The following is a 19,481-nucleotide window of genomic DNA, read 5'->3' on the forward strand; positions in this document are numbered from 1 at the left end:
AACACAACCAGAGCTATCTATACTGTGTATATGCATTAAATGTTGATGTAACACGCAGTTAAACATGCAAACAGTATAAGGATAGGTCGGTGTTTGTTGTGTGAAAGTTACAGACAGTGTTGACAATAATGCAACTGAATGCAATGAAAGCATTACCAATGTTGTCATTAGACTCTATGGTTTCAATGCTTAGGTCACTTGAAATAAATCAATATATAAAACATTAAATCTACTCTAAAATGTCACCAAGCTTCAGTTGTAGAAACAAACAGGTAGGGTGAGTCCATATCAAATAAACAGAAAAGTTTCCCATGTTGAAATACAGTATGTTGGGGAAGTGATGCGTTGAAGTTTCAATCTTCTGTCAAAGAATGAAACGTTTTCCGATTGTTTTACTGCGGTTTCTTGAAAAACCTCAGCTAAACACATCCACATCTCCTCACGAACCTGCAGGAAGGTGTTGGATTTTGAATGAATGCAGCCAAAGGTACACTTCATCCTACTGTGGCCTGTCTGCTCTCTCTTTGTCTGTGACTTCGCTCGGTCACTGACAGTCAGATGGACTGACCGGGGAAACACATACACAGACGCACATAAAAGCACAGAGCAATGTGCAGTCCTCTGCAGCTCCCTCTCTAATAAGTCGCCGTATTCGCTGAGCTATGCTCAGTTCTGTGCAATCCAATCACATCTAATTTATTTTGATTTAAATCCAAGGAACAACTTACAGAAACACTACTGTAAGATATTTTATTGAGTTTTCATTTAGCAAAATGCTGTGAGTGAATTTGAGTTCCCTCTGGTAAACGTCATGTGGTGTGCACGTCTAGCTTTTATTGTGCAAAGTAAGAATGAAAGGAGTGGATCTGGAATGCGCTACCTTTGACAAAGTTGAAAGGATTAATTAATTTTCTGGGTTCAGATGAAGCAGCCTCTGTGTTGTTGTACATTATAGTGTATTATATCTCTGTTCCACACAAAGTGTTTGGTTGATTTCTTTATTTGCGGAGCGAAAAACCAACCTCGTTCAAAACATAACAAAATCTGTCGCTTGTTTGCCGTGTAATATTCGTGCAAAGGGAATGTATTCATGACCAAAACAACAGCTAAAGAAATATATTGATGTGCACACAAACAAAACCCACAATGTGATAAGGCCTTTAGCTAAAAAAAGACAGGAGAAAAGAAGGAAATTAAATCCCAATGCAGTAGAGCGCTGGGGAGGGAAGCAGCATCAACAACTACTCATTGATTCAGTGCAATCAAAGGAATGACTATGAGCTTCTTTACCTATAAGAGGAATTCTGTTTGAAGTGGCAGGCAGAATTTCATTCAGAATAAGTTGTAACACTTTGACAGCAAGCAGCACGGTGACCTTGAAGCTGAGCTTCTCGCCCCCACTGTCTGAGATCAGAAAGGAGGCCAAGTCCAGACACAAGAAGAACAGGACGGGTGTCAAGAAGTTGACAATGTAGAGGATAGACCGCCTCTTCATGGTGATGTGTAAAAAGATGTTTGTGTCAGATGGTTCTTATGTTTCTACTTTTGCACATCTGGGAAAGGCAGCTTGAAATACTATGTAGTACCAGGTTTACAAAATTAAGGGAATCTGCACCAATGTGCTCAGCTCTCTCGTGCTAAAAACGAAAACAGGGTCATGAAGTAAACAGTGGAAGACTAGACGTACTGCACTCAGATTATTACTGGAGTAGAAAGCAGTAAAATGATTTGTTATATTATTTTTCAGATCAGTTAAAGAAGGAAAAGAAAGGAAGTGAGAGTGAAAAAGAGAACGAAGGAGGAAGAAAACAGGATATAAATAAGGAAAGGTTGGTGGACAGAATGACAAAAGACAGAAGGATATATATAAGGAAAGAAAGAAATTGAAATATACACAACTATCTAAATCTGTACTTATACGTTCTACCCATCTACATCTGGCTAGACGTACAGTGTAAATAATCATGTCTTGGCCGACCATATCACTGGCGTTGTTGGCGGTAACTGTCATGTTGATGAACAGCCATTCGTACTGAGTCCGCATCAGCTCACGAGACCACTCTGTGGCCTCTGAAGAGTTGTAATGTTGTTTTAGTTGAGATAACAAGGAAGGATTGGATGATATGTGGTGGAATCTGGTGGTCTGTTGTGGACACAGAGAGCTGGTGCAAGTTTGATTCATAGCCTAAAGCCAGTAGGGGCAAACCCAGGACGTACAACACAAGACACGTCATCATATCGAAGAGAAGACAGAAGCATGAGCTAGAAAGCTATTTTGGTTTACAGTTCCAAGTCTGAGGCTCTTTTTGTGACGGGTGGCAGGTTGCTGTTTGACTGACCGAGTGTAGAATAGAATGGGAAGTTGAATGTATTTTTTGGGCCAATGCAATCCATTGCTGGAAGCCCCTGCATTGCGGTGTCATAAAAGTTCAACAGATCGGACTGGTTGCATCCAGCATTCGTAGTTATCCCTAAATTATGTGCAACAAACAGCCATCTTTCAGCCAGGAGAACACTGTTTCTTCCCCAAGTGAAACAAGAAGTCAATGTTGATTTATTTGTTACGTAATGGCACTTCCATGGGTATTTTAACCCAAGCAACTATCTTTTCCTGAACCTAACTAAGAAGCTTAGTTTCCAGTGAAGACGGAAGTTTATTTTGAAAAGACTGTACTCATGTAACTCAACGAGATCACAGGACAGAACATGCAATAAGCTGCAGAGAAAAAATTAATTTGAAATTCCAGAACACAAAATGAATAACTTGAGAATACAGACTTCAAGAACTTGAATTACGTTTTTTTGTTAAAACGACAATACTGTTTAACGATATGTTCCGTTAATTTGCCAATTCATAATCCAAGAGCACAAATTAAGAAACACACAAGCATGAATTAAGTACTTTGGAAAAAATTGTGAAACAAAATTGTTAGTTTTACAGTTAATTTGTACAACTGCAATTCAAGATCACAAATTAAAGTAACCCCGAGCACAAATTTGTAAGTCATAAAGTGACGGTATTTAATGTTCTGTTAATTACAACCTACCAGTTCTGAGACTTGGTCTTTTTAAAACTAAAAAGTATTCTACAACACACAATAAATAAAGACGGGGGATGAGTCCAGAAGTGATTGTACCTTGGTAGGACAAGAACAGATTCTGACGGGATTAATCCTTTTGTATCCTGAGACATGAACAAACACAAAATCTTTTCATGTTATGTTTGCAGAACGTTCAAACGACACGCTATTTCACAGTAATCATGAACTGAATGAATAGATGATGGAGCTCCTCCTGTCACCACCTCAGGATATTGTTTGCTTATTATTTCTCTTAACAATAGTATAAAGAATGTTGTGTGTACTTTAAAAAAAGTGAGCACACATTGAAGTTATTCATCTTCTAAACAAATAAATAATGGCATGCATCAGTACATATCAAGGTGTTTAATTAATGTTGGATAGCTAGCTCGGGAAACTCTACCGCTCCCAGCCAAGAAATACTCTGGCACGACACCAAAATGAAACAAACAAACGATATATAACATGTAAATAAGCTGCTGGTAGGTGGATTTTAGTCGTACATCACATTAGTCGAAGAGTAATACCAACCAAATTTCAAATGGATCTAATAAACCCTCTAGGAGTTCCATTTTTGCATAAAACAGGAAAAACACGCAAAATTCTTTCAAAAAAGCTTTGAACACATTAGGAAGTTTAAAATCAAATTCAAAAGCAGCCGATAAGACAACACATTTGTTATGTGTAATGACATAAAGATCCAGCATGATTACATGAACGAGAAACTACACAGTTTTTTCCACCTGTCTTGTAATAATGATGTTTTATTTGAACCTATAATGTCTGTACCTCTTGAGCCACCGGCAGCAATTCTTGCTGTTTCTCATCATCCGACGCTTTGAAGATGCACGAACATCAGGTTCGTCTTTTCTCCTCTGAAAACACAGCAGGTTTGTCAAGACAGTGGCTGCACATCAAATATGATTCACAACTATGCTGCATATAAAAAGAACTGGAAAACATAGTTTTGTGTTTTTCTATTTTATTACAATCCTGTGACTAAATATAAAAGAGAAAAAAACCCAGTTATAAATTAATGAGAGTAGCAAAACAACAAATGTCATCAGATTTGGATTGATACACAGGAAATAGCTGAATGACAAAATTAGGTTTCAAGGTCTAGATTACCTCAAGATTATAAACTTTAACTAGAAACCTGTAGCCAAAAAATTCCTCGAGACATTTCCATTCAAGGAGCTTCCCATAAGATCTTTGTGTCACCTGTGTTCTCGATTTTGACTGTCAGCAATTATGACATTCGGGGTTCGAGGCGACAGGAGTACATTTAAAAAAGATTTTTCTTTACTTGTGTGTATGAATACTTGAATTACTTAATCTGTATGGGTAACACTTTATAATAACTAATGCTTCATAGCGTGTAGTTAAGTATGAGTAAACACTTAATTCATCATTTATAAAGCATTGTTCCTACATTAACACTCGTTAGTATAGAATTTATAACAGTAATAAATGTTTTATTCTTGATTAATAAGCTTGTCTATTATGCGTTTCATGATTGTGTTTTCATACTTTATAAATGATGGATTCCCCATTTGTAAATGAAGTATTATATATATTACAAACCAATTATTAAGGAGTTGTAGATGATTAATAACATCCTTTATAAATCGTTTGTAAATGATTAAGAACTTATTTAGATGTACGTTATACATATATATATATATATATATATATATATATATGATGCACTAATGGTTAGGAACTATGTTAATATATGCTTTATAAATGCATATTAACACTGCAATTCATGATTAATTCATGTGGTTACTAATCGTTAGTTAAGTATTTTGTGTGACCTCATCTAAAGTGAGAACTATTTATGCCTTACAAAGCATATATAAATTACATTGAAAGGCCATCAGTGCCTCAAAACCCACAAAAGTCTCAGTTATCTTCTCAACAGAAAAGTCAAATAGACAAAACACAAAGTGATCAAGAACATATCAATATTTATTACAAGATGCAAACAATGTACTCTTAAATACAAACCTCTCAGCCATTCATTCATGTAAAACTCAAAACAAACAGATTGTCCTTCTGTAAAACTGAAAAAGTAATTAAAGCACACACATTCAAACTAAAACAGACATAAAAACACTTAAATAACGCAGAGGAATTCATAAATCTGAACACAACAGGTTAAGGGCTCACCAGAGTGTACGATGGACTTGAAAGTTAGTTTGCAGCTCTGAACGTCGAAGAGAAATTTGTAAACTCTAATCCTGCAGGTTCTGAACACCACCATGTTGGTCTTAAGAAAGACCCCTCTGTAAGTCATAGTATACTATGTAAAAAAAAGCAATAAAAAAGTCAAGGTAGCCAATAGCATGTCAAAAAAAGCGATAAAAAAGTCATAGCATAGCATGTCGAAAAAAGCGATAAAAAAGTCATAGTATAGCATGTCGAAAAAAATCATAAAAAGGTCATAATGTAGCATGAATCAACAAATATAAAATGTAATTGAACCAACGTAAAAAATTACACTACATTACAAAATGTAAATTGAACCAACTTTAAAAATGTAATTGAACCAACTTAAAAAATGTAACTGAACCAACTTAAAAAATAAATTGAATCAACCTAAAAATGTTTACAAAAAATGTTTAATTAAAAAGAAGAATAAAGATTAGAAGAACAATACTTGGAATGCTGAATCAGCCTGCAGGACTATAGTCACTCTGCTTTTGCACGGGCCGTTTTACTGCCTTTGTGCTACAAAGCCACACTGAATCACTTCACTGTAATAGGAGGAAATAGCACACGGAGGTTTGAGAGGATACAAGAACTTAGAATTATATGCAAACACATTTGGGGTCATGTGGTGCGATATGAAATTTAGGTCCTGCAGTGGGCATTTGATCTCAACAACCAACCTTCCGGTTTCAAAGGAGAAAATTATGAGAAACGCAGCAGACTAATGTGGCAATTAGGAGGAACATGAGACATATAAGAAATGTTTCACTCCGATTAGGCCTCAGTCATTGTGCACCACAAAATGGAAATGTTACACTTTCCAACACGATTTATTCTGCACTTTAAATGTTTTAGTCAACATTGTCAACCCCTTGATAAGCATACTAAATTAAATGGTTTGGTCACTTCTGTAACTGTTTGGAGTTCACTACCAAAAATAAAAAATAAATAATGTTACACAGTTCTGTTTTACATGTCATGCTCATATAAAACACGCTCCTGTGGACGGTGTGATTTAAGTATCTTAAAATGGTTTACTCAAACTAAATCATGAGGTTTTGTGTTTTCAATTGATGAGGATTCAATTGGATACCAATCCAAATAGAATTAACACACATTAGAAACAAAAATATATTCATTCAAAAGTAACTAAATACACCTACCAGCACTTTTAAAGCTCACTAATTAACACCTTGTTTGTTTAATCTGTACAGCATTGCGATAAAGTTGCAATACTGAAACGGAAAAATACTCCACAAGTAGAAGTTTTACAGTCAGAAGTTTTACTCAAGTATCATCAGTTAAATGTGCAGACGTATCAAAAGAAAAAAATTAGAGCAAAGTGTCATGTCCCTCGATCAGAGAGGACTAAAAGAGACAGAATAAGGAAAGATAGAAGGAAAAAACAAGCGGAAATAAAAGACAGACAGAAAGTAACACTTAAAAATTAGATATTTATCTCATGTTGATAGTAAGATCTGAACCTGCAATAAACAATATATGACCAACAGTATATGGAGCAGGGGTAGTTTATATGGTTTGGGTTAGAATTAGTTTCAATTAAGGGAAACTTCAATGCAGTACACAATGATAAACTGTCAACTTTGGGAGAAGATCCTTTCCTGTTTCAACACGACAATACCTGACAGTATTTCCCTCTGAAATGTAGCAGTGGAGAAGTATATTATAACCCAAAATTAAAATACTTACCTAAAGAACCAGAACCTCCAAATTACACTTGATTAAATCGACTTCCCGCCTCTGCAGATGTGTGTAAATGTCTGAAAAGTTTAAAGCACACACCGGTTCTCAGCTCAGATTTTCCTTCACCGTGAAGAACAATCTCCGTCACAGCTGGAGGTCTTTAGTGAAGCTCAGCACTTCACTGTGGAACTTGTTCCCGTCTGTTGCTGCACGTCTGCCTGTATTCTCTCTCCTTCATGTCGTCCGTGTCCTCCAGCAGCCTCGTCCGAACGGACTCGTCCACCGTCATCCCGAGGGTCACCTCTTTGAACACCTCACACGCCGACACCTGCAAACCGACACGAGGACGATGGTTTATACTCAGAAAACGTTCATATTCTGGGGTCGTCTCACTCAGGGAGATCATGTGATCGTATTACCTCCTGGAAGTGGAGTTTCTTGAACATGGCGATGCTGACCTGGTTGTTCAGCCCAATTTTCGCCTCAAACTTTTGGACCCCAAGTTTGGTGACTCCTGGTGGAAGACAAGATCACCATCACTCACAAACTGTCATTCACAATTTTCTCCACAGAGCTGGCTGTACTCTGAAGTGCAAGATGAATGAAATGTAGGAAATTGCAGCTGCAGATCTCGGCAAAACCTGATAAAAAAAAATCAAAGGCACTATGTGTAGAATGTTCACGTGATTAAAGCATCTTCCAAATTTTTCCCAAAAGGTTTTTGCTTGCTGAAAATTCAGATAATTCGGGCGGGAGTCGGTGCAGTTTGTGTTTGTCCACAGATTGTGATGTTTTTGTTCCTGACAATCAAAGAAAGACGATTTAAGAGTTGTTTCTCTAAGTCGACTCTAACAATCTGTACAGCTGCGTCGATCTCATCCACTGTTGTTTCCATTTACGTAGCACAACACAAGAGCCACTTGAAAGAGAATTCAAGAGGTTTGAAACAACAAGCCTTCCGACAGATTGTATAAGATGCTCACCGTAGCTCATCATCATGCGTGTCACCTCTTTCCCGATGCCTTTGCCTCTGTGACTGGGCTCTGATCAGAACAAGAAGCAGAGAGATAAATGGTTAATGTGTGAAAATCAAAGCACAGGTTGATTGCAGATGTTTTATAAAGCCTTTTGCGTTTGGATAACGCGTCGAGCGTCACCCGCTATCATGATCTCCAGCTCGGCCAGTGTTGGGTCTGTGGGGTCAGTCAGGAAGATGTTGACATCTCCCACCATGCACTGCTCTTCTTCTACACTGCTGTCTGCCCACCGCTGCTTGTCCAGGATGATGAACGTGCACTCTGGAAAGACAGATTCAAGACTGATAATAATAACAAAACAGCTTTTCTTGACGTAAATGTCTGAATATTTTACATGTCTACAACCTCCGGTTAAAAGTTAGGGGGCAAAAGGATGTTTGTTAATACATGTCGGCTCTTTATAAGGAAAGTGTTATTTTCTGTGTGCACATGGCAGGAAGATGAGCGCTTACTGTCATTATCTTCCCTCCAGCTCCTCTGCATGTCGTACTCCTGCTCCAGGGTCAGCGGCTCTGAAGCGGTCAGCTGCTGCAGCTCAGGAGACTTCATCCACTCGTGATACCTGAAACAGATGAAATACACAGACATGATGAAGTCTTTGATGTAATCAAGACAACAACTGAGATTGAAAGGTCGGTCTTGACCGTTTCAGTCACAACTTTAAGTCGCTTCATATATACAGCCCGAGGACAGGGTGGATAACTTTGTACGTAGTCTTTATTTATTATTTTTAAAACGTGGCTGACTTGTATGACACTAATCCAGTGGTGGAAGACAAACTAACATCTTTTACTGAAGTAAAATACTCTGGTACAAGTCCTGTATTTAAAATCTTACTTACGGTAAAGTACAAAAGTATTAGCATCCAAATACAGACACATAATTTACCAAAAGTGTAAGAATAATTTATACATTATTACTGGATTATAATACATTTTAATATTTCAGCTGGTAAAGGTGGGACTAATTTCAAACAATATAGCTAAACCGATAATAATACATCATCATTTATTAGTTGATTATATTTAGTTTTAAATCATCCAAATCTGAAAGGGAACAACTAAAGCTGTCAGATGAATGTAGTGGAGTAGCAGCATTCATTGGTACTGGTCATGTACAGTACTTGAGTTATTACTATACTTAACTTACTTTAAACATGAAGCCAAACACTGCGAACAATAAAACATCAGCAGAGGAGAAAATTAAAGAAATGAGCAAACTGAATGAATGAATAAAGATAACAGACAAGAGACGCTCTCGTGCGTCTCACGCGTTGGTATTACCTGGGCACGTGCTCTGCATTGTAAGGAACCAACACGACTTTGTTTCCCTCCAGTAAAGTGTTGTCGTTTATCTTCATGGTGTTAAAATCCAGATGTAAAGCACCGATATAAATTTAAATCGCCTCCACGTCCGTGATGTTGACTTTTCTTTCACTTCCGCTTCAACACTCGGTGGTTTAAACTGCGGCTGCGCTCAAGGATGTACAAGTAGAGGGCGCAACCTAATGGACAACATTAGGAAGTACTTTTCCTGATTTTATGTTTCTAAAAAGTAACTTTATATATACATATATATTCTATATTGTAATAATATTATTGATGCATTCATGTAAACAGTATTTCAATTATGTTAACTACTTTAACTATGCAATATACTGGTATGTAGTTTAATTGATCTTTTACTATTACTATTTTTTAAACTGATCACATGTAATATCTATTAAATCTTGACCTGCATAGCAACTAGTTACTACAGTTGTAAGTTAAATGTGGTGGAGTAGAGGTTTAAAATAGCACAATTGTGCTTAAATAAATGCACAATGCATACAATATTTGAGTAAATGTACTTAGTTACATTCCTCCACTGGATGTAGACACATAACAAAATAAATAAAGTAAAATAAAGGATATATGTTAAAGAAATAATGTGTCTTCCAGCTCAAACAGCCGTTTTTAATTTGACAGCTTGTCAAATTAAACCATGCTTTTAATGTCCACATTTGTCTTCTTATGACCAAGTTGTATTTATTTTTATTGACGCTTAGTTCACAAACAGATAACTTTGATATAGTTGTTTCTAAATTATAAACCAAAAAGATGTGTTATAAAAGGTATTCAAAAACAGCAATAATGACCCAGAAAATGTTACTCTGTCACTTTATTATTCACAATAAATCTTGTATGCATATTTAAAGAAATGATACTGTGAAATATTACAATGGCGTAAAATATGAATTATCTTTCAATGTTAAGCTTTAAAATACTTAATTGGTGGTTGCAAAATTGAGCTTGTTAAAAAAAACAAGAATTGAAATAAGAAAGAAAGAGATTTTTTGAAGTGTAGAAAGGTTCACGCATGATTCAGGTGAGGGTGATTATTAAAGGATCTGGTTCTAGATTAGAGATAATAATTTTAGAAATAATGTTTTAAAAATAAGACATGAAAAAAATATGGTTTAAAGTTGCTTCCGAGGACTGTGTATCTGCTTGGCAGGGTTTTTATGTGTTTAAGTGGCTCTGCCCAGTCTGTGCCACAGTGCAACCGGCTCCTGTGGTGTGTTGACCATGTCCATCCAGTGCTGCAGCTGTTGGCCCCTGGCGTACATGAAGGGGCCCAACACCAGTACTCCCAGCAGGGCCGGAGGCTCTGGGAGAACAACACAGACGGAGCAGAGCCAAGGTGAATACACAGCTGATTTAATACGGAGGTTTATGTAGCAGGACATCAGATATATAGCAAGCACATTAAGTTTCACCTGAGCAGACGACGTTTGGCTGCTGCAGCTCAAATCTCAGACAGGCCTCGTCCAGGTGCTGCGGGCGCAGTTTAAAGGTCACCCTGTGGTGGAAATAGGGGTTGTTTTGACTTTTCACCACGCAGCTGCGCTTCATCTTCACCACCTGAGTGTGTATCTGTAAGCTCACCTGGACACACACGCCTGGGGGGAAACGTACAGATGCAAAGTTACCCCAGCGACTTAGCTGAGATTTAAACAGATTTATTTTCATATTTTCGAAACCTGTGAAGACATCCGATGACCAGTGCATAGGTGGATACATGTCCACAAGCTTTTAACCTGAAACACTTACCTGCATCCGTGAGCAGCTGTAGGCCTCGAGCCCTCAGAACGACCACAGAGAGGCGCTGCACAGATGGACTGTAGCTGAGAGAAATCTGCACATCACCCAGCTCTGACCACTGAGACGGAGCAGAGATGACAAAACGATTTTAATGTTTGCACACATCCCGTGTGTTTCTCTGTGTACCTGTCAGTGAGGGAGGAAGTATTCAGATCCTTTACTTCAGTAAAAGTATGAATACAACACTGTGAAAATACTCTAGCGTTTGGCGATATGGAGAAAATTAAAATAAAAAAGTCACGATGTTCTTGACAAAATACCACAATATATCAATTTACAAAATTAGATTTATGATAAATAATCGTAATGTAGAAGTTGGTAAATACATATTAGAACAGTCTTGTTGGAGCAGAAAATTACATCACTTTTCTGTAATGCAGCCTTTAAAATATCTTATTACGATATTACAATATCCCAAATCTAAGACGATATCTAGTATCATATCACAATATTTAATTAAGTAAAAGTGTAGTGGTATTATTATCAGCTGAAAATACTTAAAGAATCAAAGTAAAAGTACTCATTGTGCAGAGAATTATACATTATGTTTTTGGATTAATATTAGTGTTGCATTTTACTGTTGTAGGTCGTGCACATTTTAACTCCTTTATTTACTGCTGGGAAGTTTGATCTACAGCAATGCATCATGTTGTATGTATGTACGTTATGTGTCATCACATGTCCTGTAATGGTGGGTCTCTTAAATAGTCAAATTTTCATGAGCTCAGTTAAACGCCCTGTTTTCATCTTTGTGATGATGCATTGATCAGCTGATCCAACAGACTTTTAAAAAAAGTTAATTTACTAAAGAAGTAAAGAATTTTCTGAACACATAAAGGAACTTCCTTCTTCAGTTCATCACACACATTCAATGTCAAAAAAATCACAACATTTGGAGAAACAGTAAAACTGTCAGAAATATGTAATGGAGTAAAAGTGTAAAGTTGAATGAAATGGAAATATTCAAGTTTAGTACAAGTACTTTAAATGTGCACTCAAGCACAGTACTTAATTGCACCACTGGTACCTGTGTGTCGTCCTCTGTCTCCAGGTCCCTCCAGAGCACCCTGCCAGCCTGACCGAGCTCCCCCTCCAGAGGAAACAGCACCCTGCCCACCGCGTGGCGTTTGCCGTCTTGCTCCACACTCAGCACACACACGCTCAGGGTGCTCTGAGGCACGCATACACCTGACACCTGTGGAGGGAAACACACAGGAAGCGTGTGAGACACGAATGGTTCTTCTGTCGCTGCGGTTGCATTCATTCTTCCGCGTGTCCTCGCCTGGAAAACAAAGCAGTCGTTGAACTCCGGGTCGGGCCCCGTGCCCCGGGCCTTGGCCTGGCGGGGCCGCCGGTCATCAGGGAGACGCCGCAGCTCCACCAGCGTCACGTTGCCGTGAAAACGGGGAGGGAGGTTGCCGAGGCGGAGCAGGGAGACCATGAGCTGCTCGCTGCTGTGTCGGTACTCCACAGAGAAGCAGAGACGGGTGGCCATGCCGGGAGGAGGTGCCACCACCTCGTTGAGAGGAGGAGCAGCGTAGAGACCGGCCAGCACCGTCCCCACTGGGTACCATCCTATCAACAACATAGGAAGTAAATCACATGAGGTAGCACCAGAGTTATCCTTGAATTTAGGTTGCCAATGACTTAATTTAAAGGACTAAACCCATCTTGACATGCTGTCATATGAAGGCAGTGATGACCTACTCCCTACTGAGAGTGACCCACGGTGAGCTAGTATGTCCCTCTGGACCTCCATCTTCATCTCCTCCTCCTCCTCTTCCCTCTCCTCTTCATTTTTCACGTCACCATGGTTTTGTGTCGTGAAGCGAGGAGGCAAGGTGAAAGGGATCTCACGGGGCCTTTCTCACACACACACACACACACACACGCACACACACATAGAGATGTTATTAATTGTGGCTTCTGCAGCATTTTATATCAACTAAAATCAAGACCAGAGGTCCCAAAATCTCTGATGCTTCCACGTAAAGGATGCTGTTCTTCACTGAGAGGGTCACTTCTTTGGCTTTGCTTAGCAGCATCAACGTGTTGCAAAGGATGTTTTTTCATTGTTTCGTCATTGCTTCAATCCTGTCTGTGTTTGAACTGATTTTGTGCCTTAAAGAGCGCATTACACCTGTCCTCAAATCACTACATTATTGGCTTCAAGTATTTGCACTTAGACTTTAAGGTTCTCCTGCTTGTCTCTAAAACTCTTGAGTGGCCTTGCCCCACATATGTATGTTAGATTAGACTTCTTCGGGATTCTTTTTTTCATTAAATAATATGCAACACATCCTCAGTAATTGATATGTGTGAGTCTAATGATTGTTGTGAATGTCTATTATCGTTATTATTACTGTTCACCCTTCTTTCTTTTCTCACGTGTCTTATCTCCTCTCATTTCTGTAAACTATCTAATGATCAAAAAGGCAAATAAGTGCTTGTATGTAAAATATGTATGTTGGCTAGCTGGGAAAGTATAACCTTTGTACTGTTTCACATAAAACTCGATAATATGTAGGACTGTGTGCATGTTTATTTTGTGGTACTAACGTGGCCAAGGAGCCCTGAGACACCAGCATCACCGGAGCAGAGCATGCCGGTACTGAAGGCACTGTAGAGATCAGCTCCTCGTATTGACTACGACCCTTCTTCCTCCTCTTCCTCCTCCACAGATAATACACAATCAGACCGAGCAGCAGGAGACCCACGGACACACCAACAGCCAGCAGTAACACCTGGTCTGAACAAACAAACACATTAACAGGGAAATTAAGTCCAGCAATCTGTCAAATATATGGAACTAATGCAGTTTACCGCTTACCTGCCATGATTATTCCTCAGTCTGACAGTCTGAAGCTACTTTTTAGCATTAGTTACTAACGTGTGAGTCTCTTGTCGTCGACCTGCTTAGCTGTGAGGTGATGTGACGCTGGAGAGCAGAGAGAGAACGACACAGCTGGATGATTCTCACCGTGTCATGCTGTTATCTGGCGGCTGCTCTCGCTTTAAGGGGAGAAACTACCGGCAGCAAACTTGTTTGACTGTTGGGAAGAAAACATTTAAAATACACATTTAGGTGATTATTTTACTACTTTGTCTTTAGATTTCTCCTAAATAAACTGAAATATCAAATATCCATGACACCAAGAGGATGAATCCTACTGACTTTGGTGATTCTCTGACTTTTCCTCAAGCACCGCCATGTGGTTAACATTTAGCGCACTCTCTTTAGCAAACTGTTGGATGGATTGCCTTGAAATGTGAAACATGAAACTAAATAATATACATGCAACATGGCTGCTCTGACCTCTGACCTGAGCTTAGCTCAGAATCAAAATGCTTATTAGCTTGTCGCCACACACACACACACACACACACACACACACTCGGACTGTTCAGAGATTGGACGGCAGCTAATGGGATGACAGCTAATCCTCGGAGCTAAAGGTAGAGTAATGGCCCTCTTTCAGCTACTCACGCATATGTGCACAACCCATGCACAAAGAGAAATCCTCCTTTTCACTCTGATGCCAACTTCACATGGGGTCCTTTTAAGAGAGAAGAGAAAGAGGAAAGACATCAAGCTGAAGACAAGTCACAGCCGTGTGTGTCCGAGGATCAGAGGGCGGCTGGAAACAAGACAGATTGTCTTAAGAAGTGAGGGAGGAAGAGCGGGAGGAATGAGGGCAGGAAGAAGAGACGCCATTTAGCGCTACCTTCTCTCTGCCAGGACAGAGGGGGCAAAACAGGACACAAGGTGAGAACTTAAAAGGTAAGGCGTTATTTTTCTCTTTTATTGGCACTTTCATTGCGCTGTCATATCTGTGCGTTAACTGGCTGTTCATTCTTTCAGTACATACACATTATAAAAGGTATAGCAGTGGTCGAAACTCTGCTAGGTCAATATGGAATTACATGTTTTGACTCCACTAAATCAGGCGGAGGATATTGAGTTTTAGCAAGCGAGGGACTGAACAATAAGGACAATCATCTTTTCAAAAGCATAGATACACAGTAGAATAAAATTAGGCAGAGCATGCTATTGGCAGATACGAAAAAATAGTTAATTAAATTAGTTAATTGTAATTTGTTATAATCTCGACCATTCATTCCCACTGCCTTTCTTTGTCTTCTGTTAACTGAAGGCCAAATGCTCACTTAAGCTGTCTCAATCAATCTACATTTTGTCTCAATAATCAATTAATCTGGATTGTGTAATCCCATTAGGGTAATCTGGGAGTGCCTGTCTTCAGGAGTCTTTGTGTGTTTGGACTTGTATATCTATCTTTGTGAGGACCAGTTTGAGTTTTAGACCTTCAGGGTGAGGACATTTTTTGTGAAGTGAGGACATTTTGGCCGGTCCTCACTTCTTCAAAGGCCTATTTGATGGTTCGGACTTGGTTTTAAGGTTCAGGTTAGAAATAGGTTTAGCTTAGTTTTAAAAAACACAAATTGTAATTAAAAGGTTTAAGGATAAAAATCAAATCTGTGTCTTCTTTACAGGTTGGTGCTGTTGCCATGGCGAGGCCCGGACGTCCCTTGTCTGAGAGCTACCAGCCCGTCTGTTGTTCAGTCAGTCAGTCGGCCTCTTACTCCAGTGAAGCCAAGATTCTGGGACCGGAGGATGGCGATGACCAGGCGCCCATTTTCTCCCTCTCTAAGAGCTCCATGGATGTGGTGATGGCGACGGGGCCGCCGCACAAGCGGGACCCGGCCTGGACTCGCGTAGACCTGAAACGCAGCTCCAGCACCAACACTCACTCCGAGCGGAACTCAGTGACGCTGCAGCAGCTGCACCCTCACATGTGGCAGCACATCAACTCCACCAACAGCCACCAGTCATCGCTCTCTGCCCAGCACTCGGACGTGCACAGCCCTACTGCCCTCAGCGAGCGCTGGATCACCAACATGCATCGCTGGAGCGCGTGCAGCAGCAGCACACACAGCCGCAGCAGCACTCCAGACACAATTGTGTGGAAAGGTGGCACCTCACGGCCCTCGAGTCTAACCCAGGAAACCCCTTGTTCTCCGGTGTTCAGATCAACCTCTTCACCAACCACACCCTCTCACTTCATCTCCCCCCTACAGACACCAACTCTACCACCTGAAGATCTTTTAACTTCTTCTTCAACACTGATGCTGAGCACACATCAGCAGGGAGACTCCCCCGAACTCTCTCCCCTGCAGTCACCCCTGCAGGCTCACACCTCCTCACCGTTGCCGTCGAACTCCCCCGATCTCCTCCAGCTCACCAGCACAGAGGACGAGGGCTTCCTGGAGAACAACTCTTTTTCTTTTACATTCCCATCCCCGATCCCGTCGTCTGTTAGCTTAGCAGAAGCAGGTGTGTCATCAGATGCTCGATGCCTTGTTGATGACGTGATAGAGGAGCTGCACAGTCCTGGTGGCACGGAGCTGTTGGAGGGTGGAGGAGACAGAAGCCTGGCGCAAATGTTAAACTACTTGACACCTACTTCTCCAGCAGATGATGAACAGGAATCAGGAAGAGGAGCCTCAGTTTGCCATCTTGAGCTGCCGTGGCAGCCGGGGCCAAGCTGTCCGACAGGCCGCGGTTGGAAGTCACCCCTGGTTTCTTCTTTGAGCGATTCGCTATTGGGGGACTGCTGCAGGTGCAACTTGAACACCAGAGAGGGCATCACAAGGGCACAGGTGTTCAGGGAGGAAGGAACAATGACTTCACAGCTGGAGCTGGTGGATGCAGCGGTGCAGACGTCTCCCGTTGGCTCCTTGTGGGGCCTCAGGAGTAACATGTGCAACTCCAACATGGGCTCCCACTCCTTCTTGGGCTCACCGCCTGGATCAAGACTGAACCTGAAGTCCTTAGTGGGGTCCAACTCCAATCTGGTGTCGCCGTCCTCCAGCATGTTCCCGGTGAGCAGCGGCGAGGAGGAGGAGGTGAGGCGAGGAGACGACCTAACGTGGGACGTCAACTCTGCCTCCTTGCACAAACTGGAGAGGAGGAGGTCGTGTCTGAAGATGAAGCTGGGAGAGGACGGGGACGTGATGGGGAGGAGGGGCAGCATGAAGCAGGTGCAGTGGGACGAGGACGGGATGACATGGGACGTTCACGGAGCATCGCTGGACCCAGAGGTGCTGAGCACGGCCATACGGAAACATCTGGAGCTCCAGAACAGCCCTCGAACGCCGAAACGTACCTCGAAGAAGAAGAAAGCACCGAAGCCTCCTCTCATATCGAACGTGGTGAAGGCCATCGCCCCAGATCTTCATCCGCCTGTGATGATTATTACCTCGACTTGTATGGAGGGCGAGAGTGAGGGGACACCAGAGGAAGACGGAGTGAGGAGGGAGGTGGAAGAGGAAGGCAGACGGAAAAAGGAGGAAACAGCAGAAGCTGTTCGTAGAATAAGCAGAGCAGAGGCAGCTTATGCAAAAGTAGAGGACGAGGTATACGGAGAGGAAGGCACCACCTATCCTAAATCACCTTCGAGTGGGAGTGGACACATCCGCAAGAAGAGTGTGATCAGGTCACTGAAGAAGCCCGGGTGGTGTGGAGGCTCCAGCAAGGCAAATGACTGATTTAGAAGACTAAAATCTATGGCTGATCAAGTCCTCAATATGCACAAATGAACTGCTAATAAACTCATTGACGTTGGGAGCAGCTCTCACTTTCATTTGGTTTTCATCCTGCTGTTGAGACTTTCTCTTTGTCATTTGGTAAAAAGATGAGATAAAATGTTAGAAATGTTGTTCCTCCACTCATTAGGATCTACTTTTTAGAGAGGGTGTAATTTCTATTGGATGGAAAAGTCCCAAAAAGGCTGCACTCAATAATGTGTTGAGGTTGTTAGTGCTGTATGCAGTTGGAAAGGAATACAACCTGAAGATACTCTTGTAGACACAAAAAGTGAATCCCCTCTGCATGTTTTTGGGATAGAAAACTAAATGTAATCTCTCTTCTTATTTAAAGTTACTATTCTTCTAAAATATGCTTGAACAAAACATCAAGCAAAAAAGCCAGTAAAGAGTTGTTTGTTGTAAATATGCATTGAAAGTATCATTTATATAAAGAATATATTACTCAATTCTTTTTTATTGTACTTATTTATTTTCTAAAAACCTGAGACGATTTATTCCTCTAAGATGCAGCCAAGATCTAACAAAATAAGGGAAGAGCTGAGAAAGCACATGTTAGGATTTACTCTCAAATATTTACACAGATAATCACACAGGAGGTGACTCAGCTCAAACATGTTGTTTGAGCACACTAACTCAAAAACACACTGAACTCCGCCTCCCTCATCATCCCACACTCGCTCACCTCATTCACTGTGGAAAACGTACACAAAGTTGAGTTGCATGTAAACTTGGTGAACCACAGTGGTGAGGTTTGACCATTCAGGCGCTGCCATTCAGACGAGCGGGCACATTCTCTCTCATTCACCACAGACTCAACTCACTAGTGGCTTCCACTGCAGTTATTGTTGTCATATTTTCACAGATGTGGAGCGGGCATGAAGGTCACTATTGCTTTTCATTTATGTATTCTTACTTTATATTCAGGTCAAATAAGAGCAGCTGTCACTCTGAATCATCCACCAAATACTAGTTATTGTGGTGATTCGTTGCTACAACAACCGTCAGCACCTATAAAATGTGTTTGACAATTGTGACGGAACTAATTAGAGTCTACAGCCAAACAAATTATACTTAACATGTTGATGTTTAGTAGGTATAATGTTAATCCAGTTCACCATCTTAGTTTAGCATGTTAGCATTCATTAGCACGAAAAAGAAGGTAAACCTGAAGCTGATGTAGTTAGTTTTGCAGATATTTGGCCATAAACCAAAGTATTGGACACATTGACCTGATGATGACAAATGATTACCAAAGTTTTAAGAATTGTTGTGTTTTCGTTAGCTTCGTTAGCTTAGAAGGAGTCGTTCATATCTACATAGGGAGCGGGTCCACTTCATGGAGTCCGCCATGTTGCATCGCCATGTTTCTACAGTAGCCCAGAACGGACAAACCAAACACTGGCTCATGAGTGAGCCTTCCATGTTTTTACGTCACCAGAAGGCAACCGCAGTTCTCTGCAGAGTGCAAAACCGTTGTACCACCAGCCGCTGTCTGATCTCGTAAGATTAGCCTCTGAGCAAGATCAGGCGTTACCGCGACTTTGCCCTCTGCGGCTCACGTTACCAGTTTTGCTAGATGCCACCACAACCTACACCTGTGCCTTTAAAACTAGACATGCAAACCTCACAGTGGCGCCATAGGAAAAATCAGGGGATCACCAAAGTTATTAGGACTC

General features: G+C 40.8%; 2 protein-coding genes across 2 annotated transcripts; both read right to left on the reverse strand.

The window, feature by feature from the left end:
* Window positions 1-5,039: 5,039 nt before the first annotated feature.
* Window positions 5,040-9,471, reverse strand: nat9 (N-acetyltransferase 9). The gene is made up of 6 exons (XM_079183223.1): window positions 9,319-9,471; window positions 8,488-8,597; window positions 8,156-8,296; window positions 7,982-8,041; window positions 7,418-7,512; window positions 5,040-7,326 (listed from the first exon to the last, which is right to left on the reverse strand). The coding sequence occupies exons 1-6, from the start codon at window positions 9,393-9,395 to the stop codon at window positions 7,177-7,179; spliced, it is 633 nt and encodes a 210-aa protein (XP_079039349.1). The 5' UTR covers window positions 9,396-9,471; the 3' UTR covers window positions 5,040-7,176.
* Window positions 9,472-10,198: 727 nt separating this feature from the next.
* Window positions 10,199-14,111, reverse strand: syt15 (synaptotagmin XV). The gene is made up of 8 exons (XM_079182937.1): window positions 14,009-14,111; window positions 13,738-13,927; window positions 12,886-13,040; window positions 12,461-12,753; window positions 12,206-12,373; window positions 11,128-11,236; window positions 10,794-10,976; window positions 10,199-10,684 (listed from the first exon to the last, which is right to left on the reverse strand). The coding sequence occupies exons 1-8, from the start codon at window positions 14,013-14,015 to the stop codon at window positions 10,545-10,547; spliced, it is 1,245 nt and encodes a 414-aa protein (XP_079039063.1). The 5' UTR covers window positions 14,016-14,111; the 3' UTR covers window positions 10,199-10,544.
* Window positions 14,112-19,481: the final 5,370 nt, after the last annotated feature.

This window comes from Pholis gunnellus (assembly GCF_910591455.1).
Source record: "Pholis gunnellus genome assembly, chromosome: 21".
Lineage (NCBI taxonomy): Eukaryota > Metazoa > Chordata > Actinopteri > Perciformes > Pholidae > Pholis > Pholis gunnellus.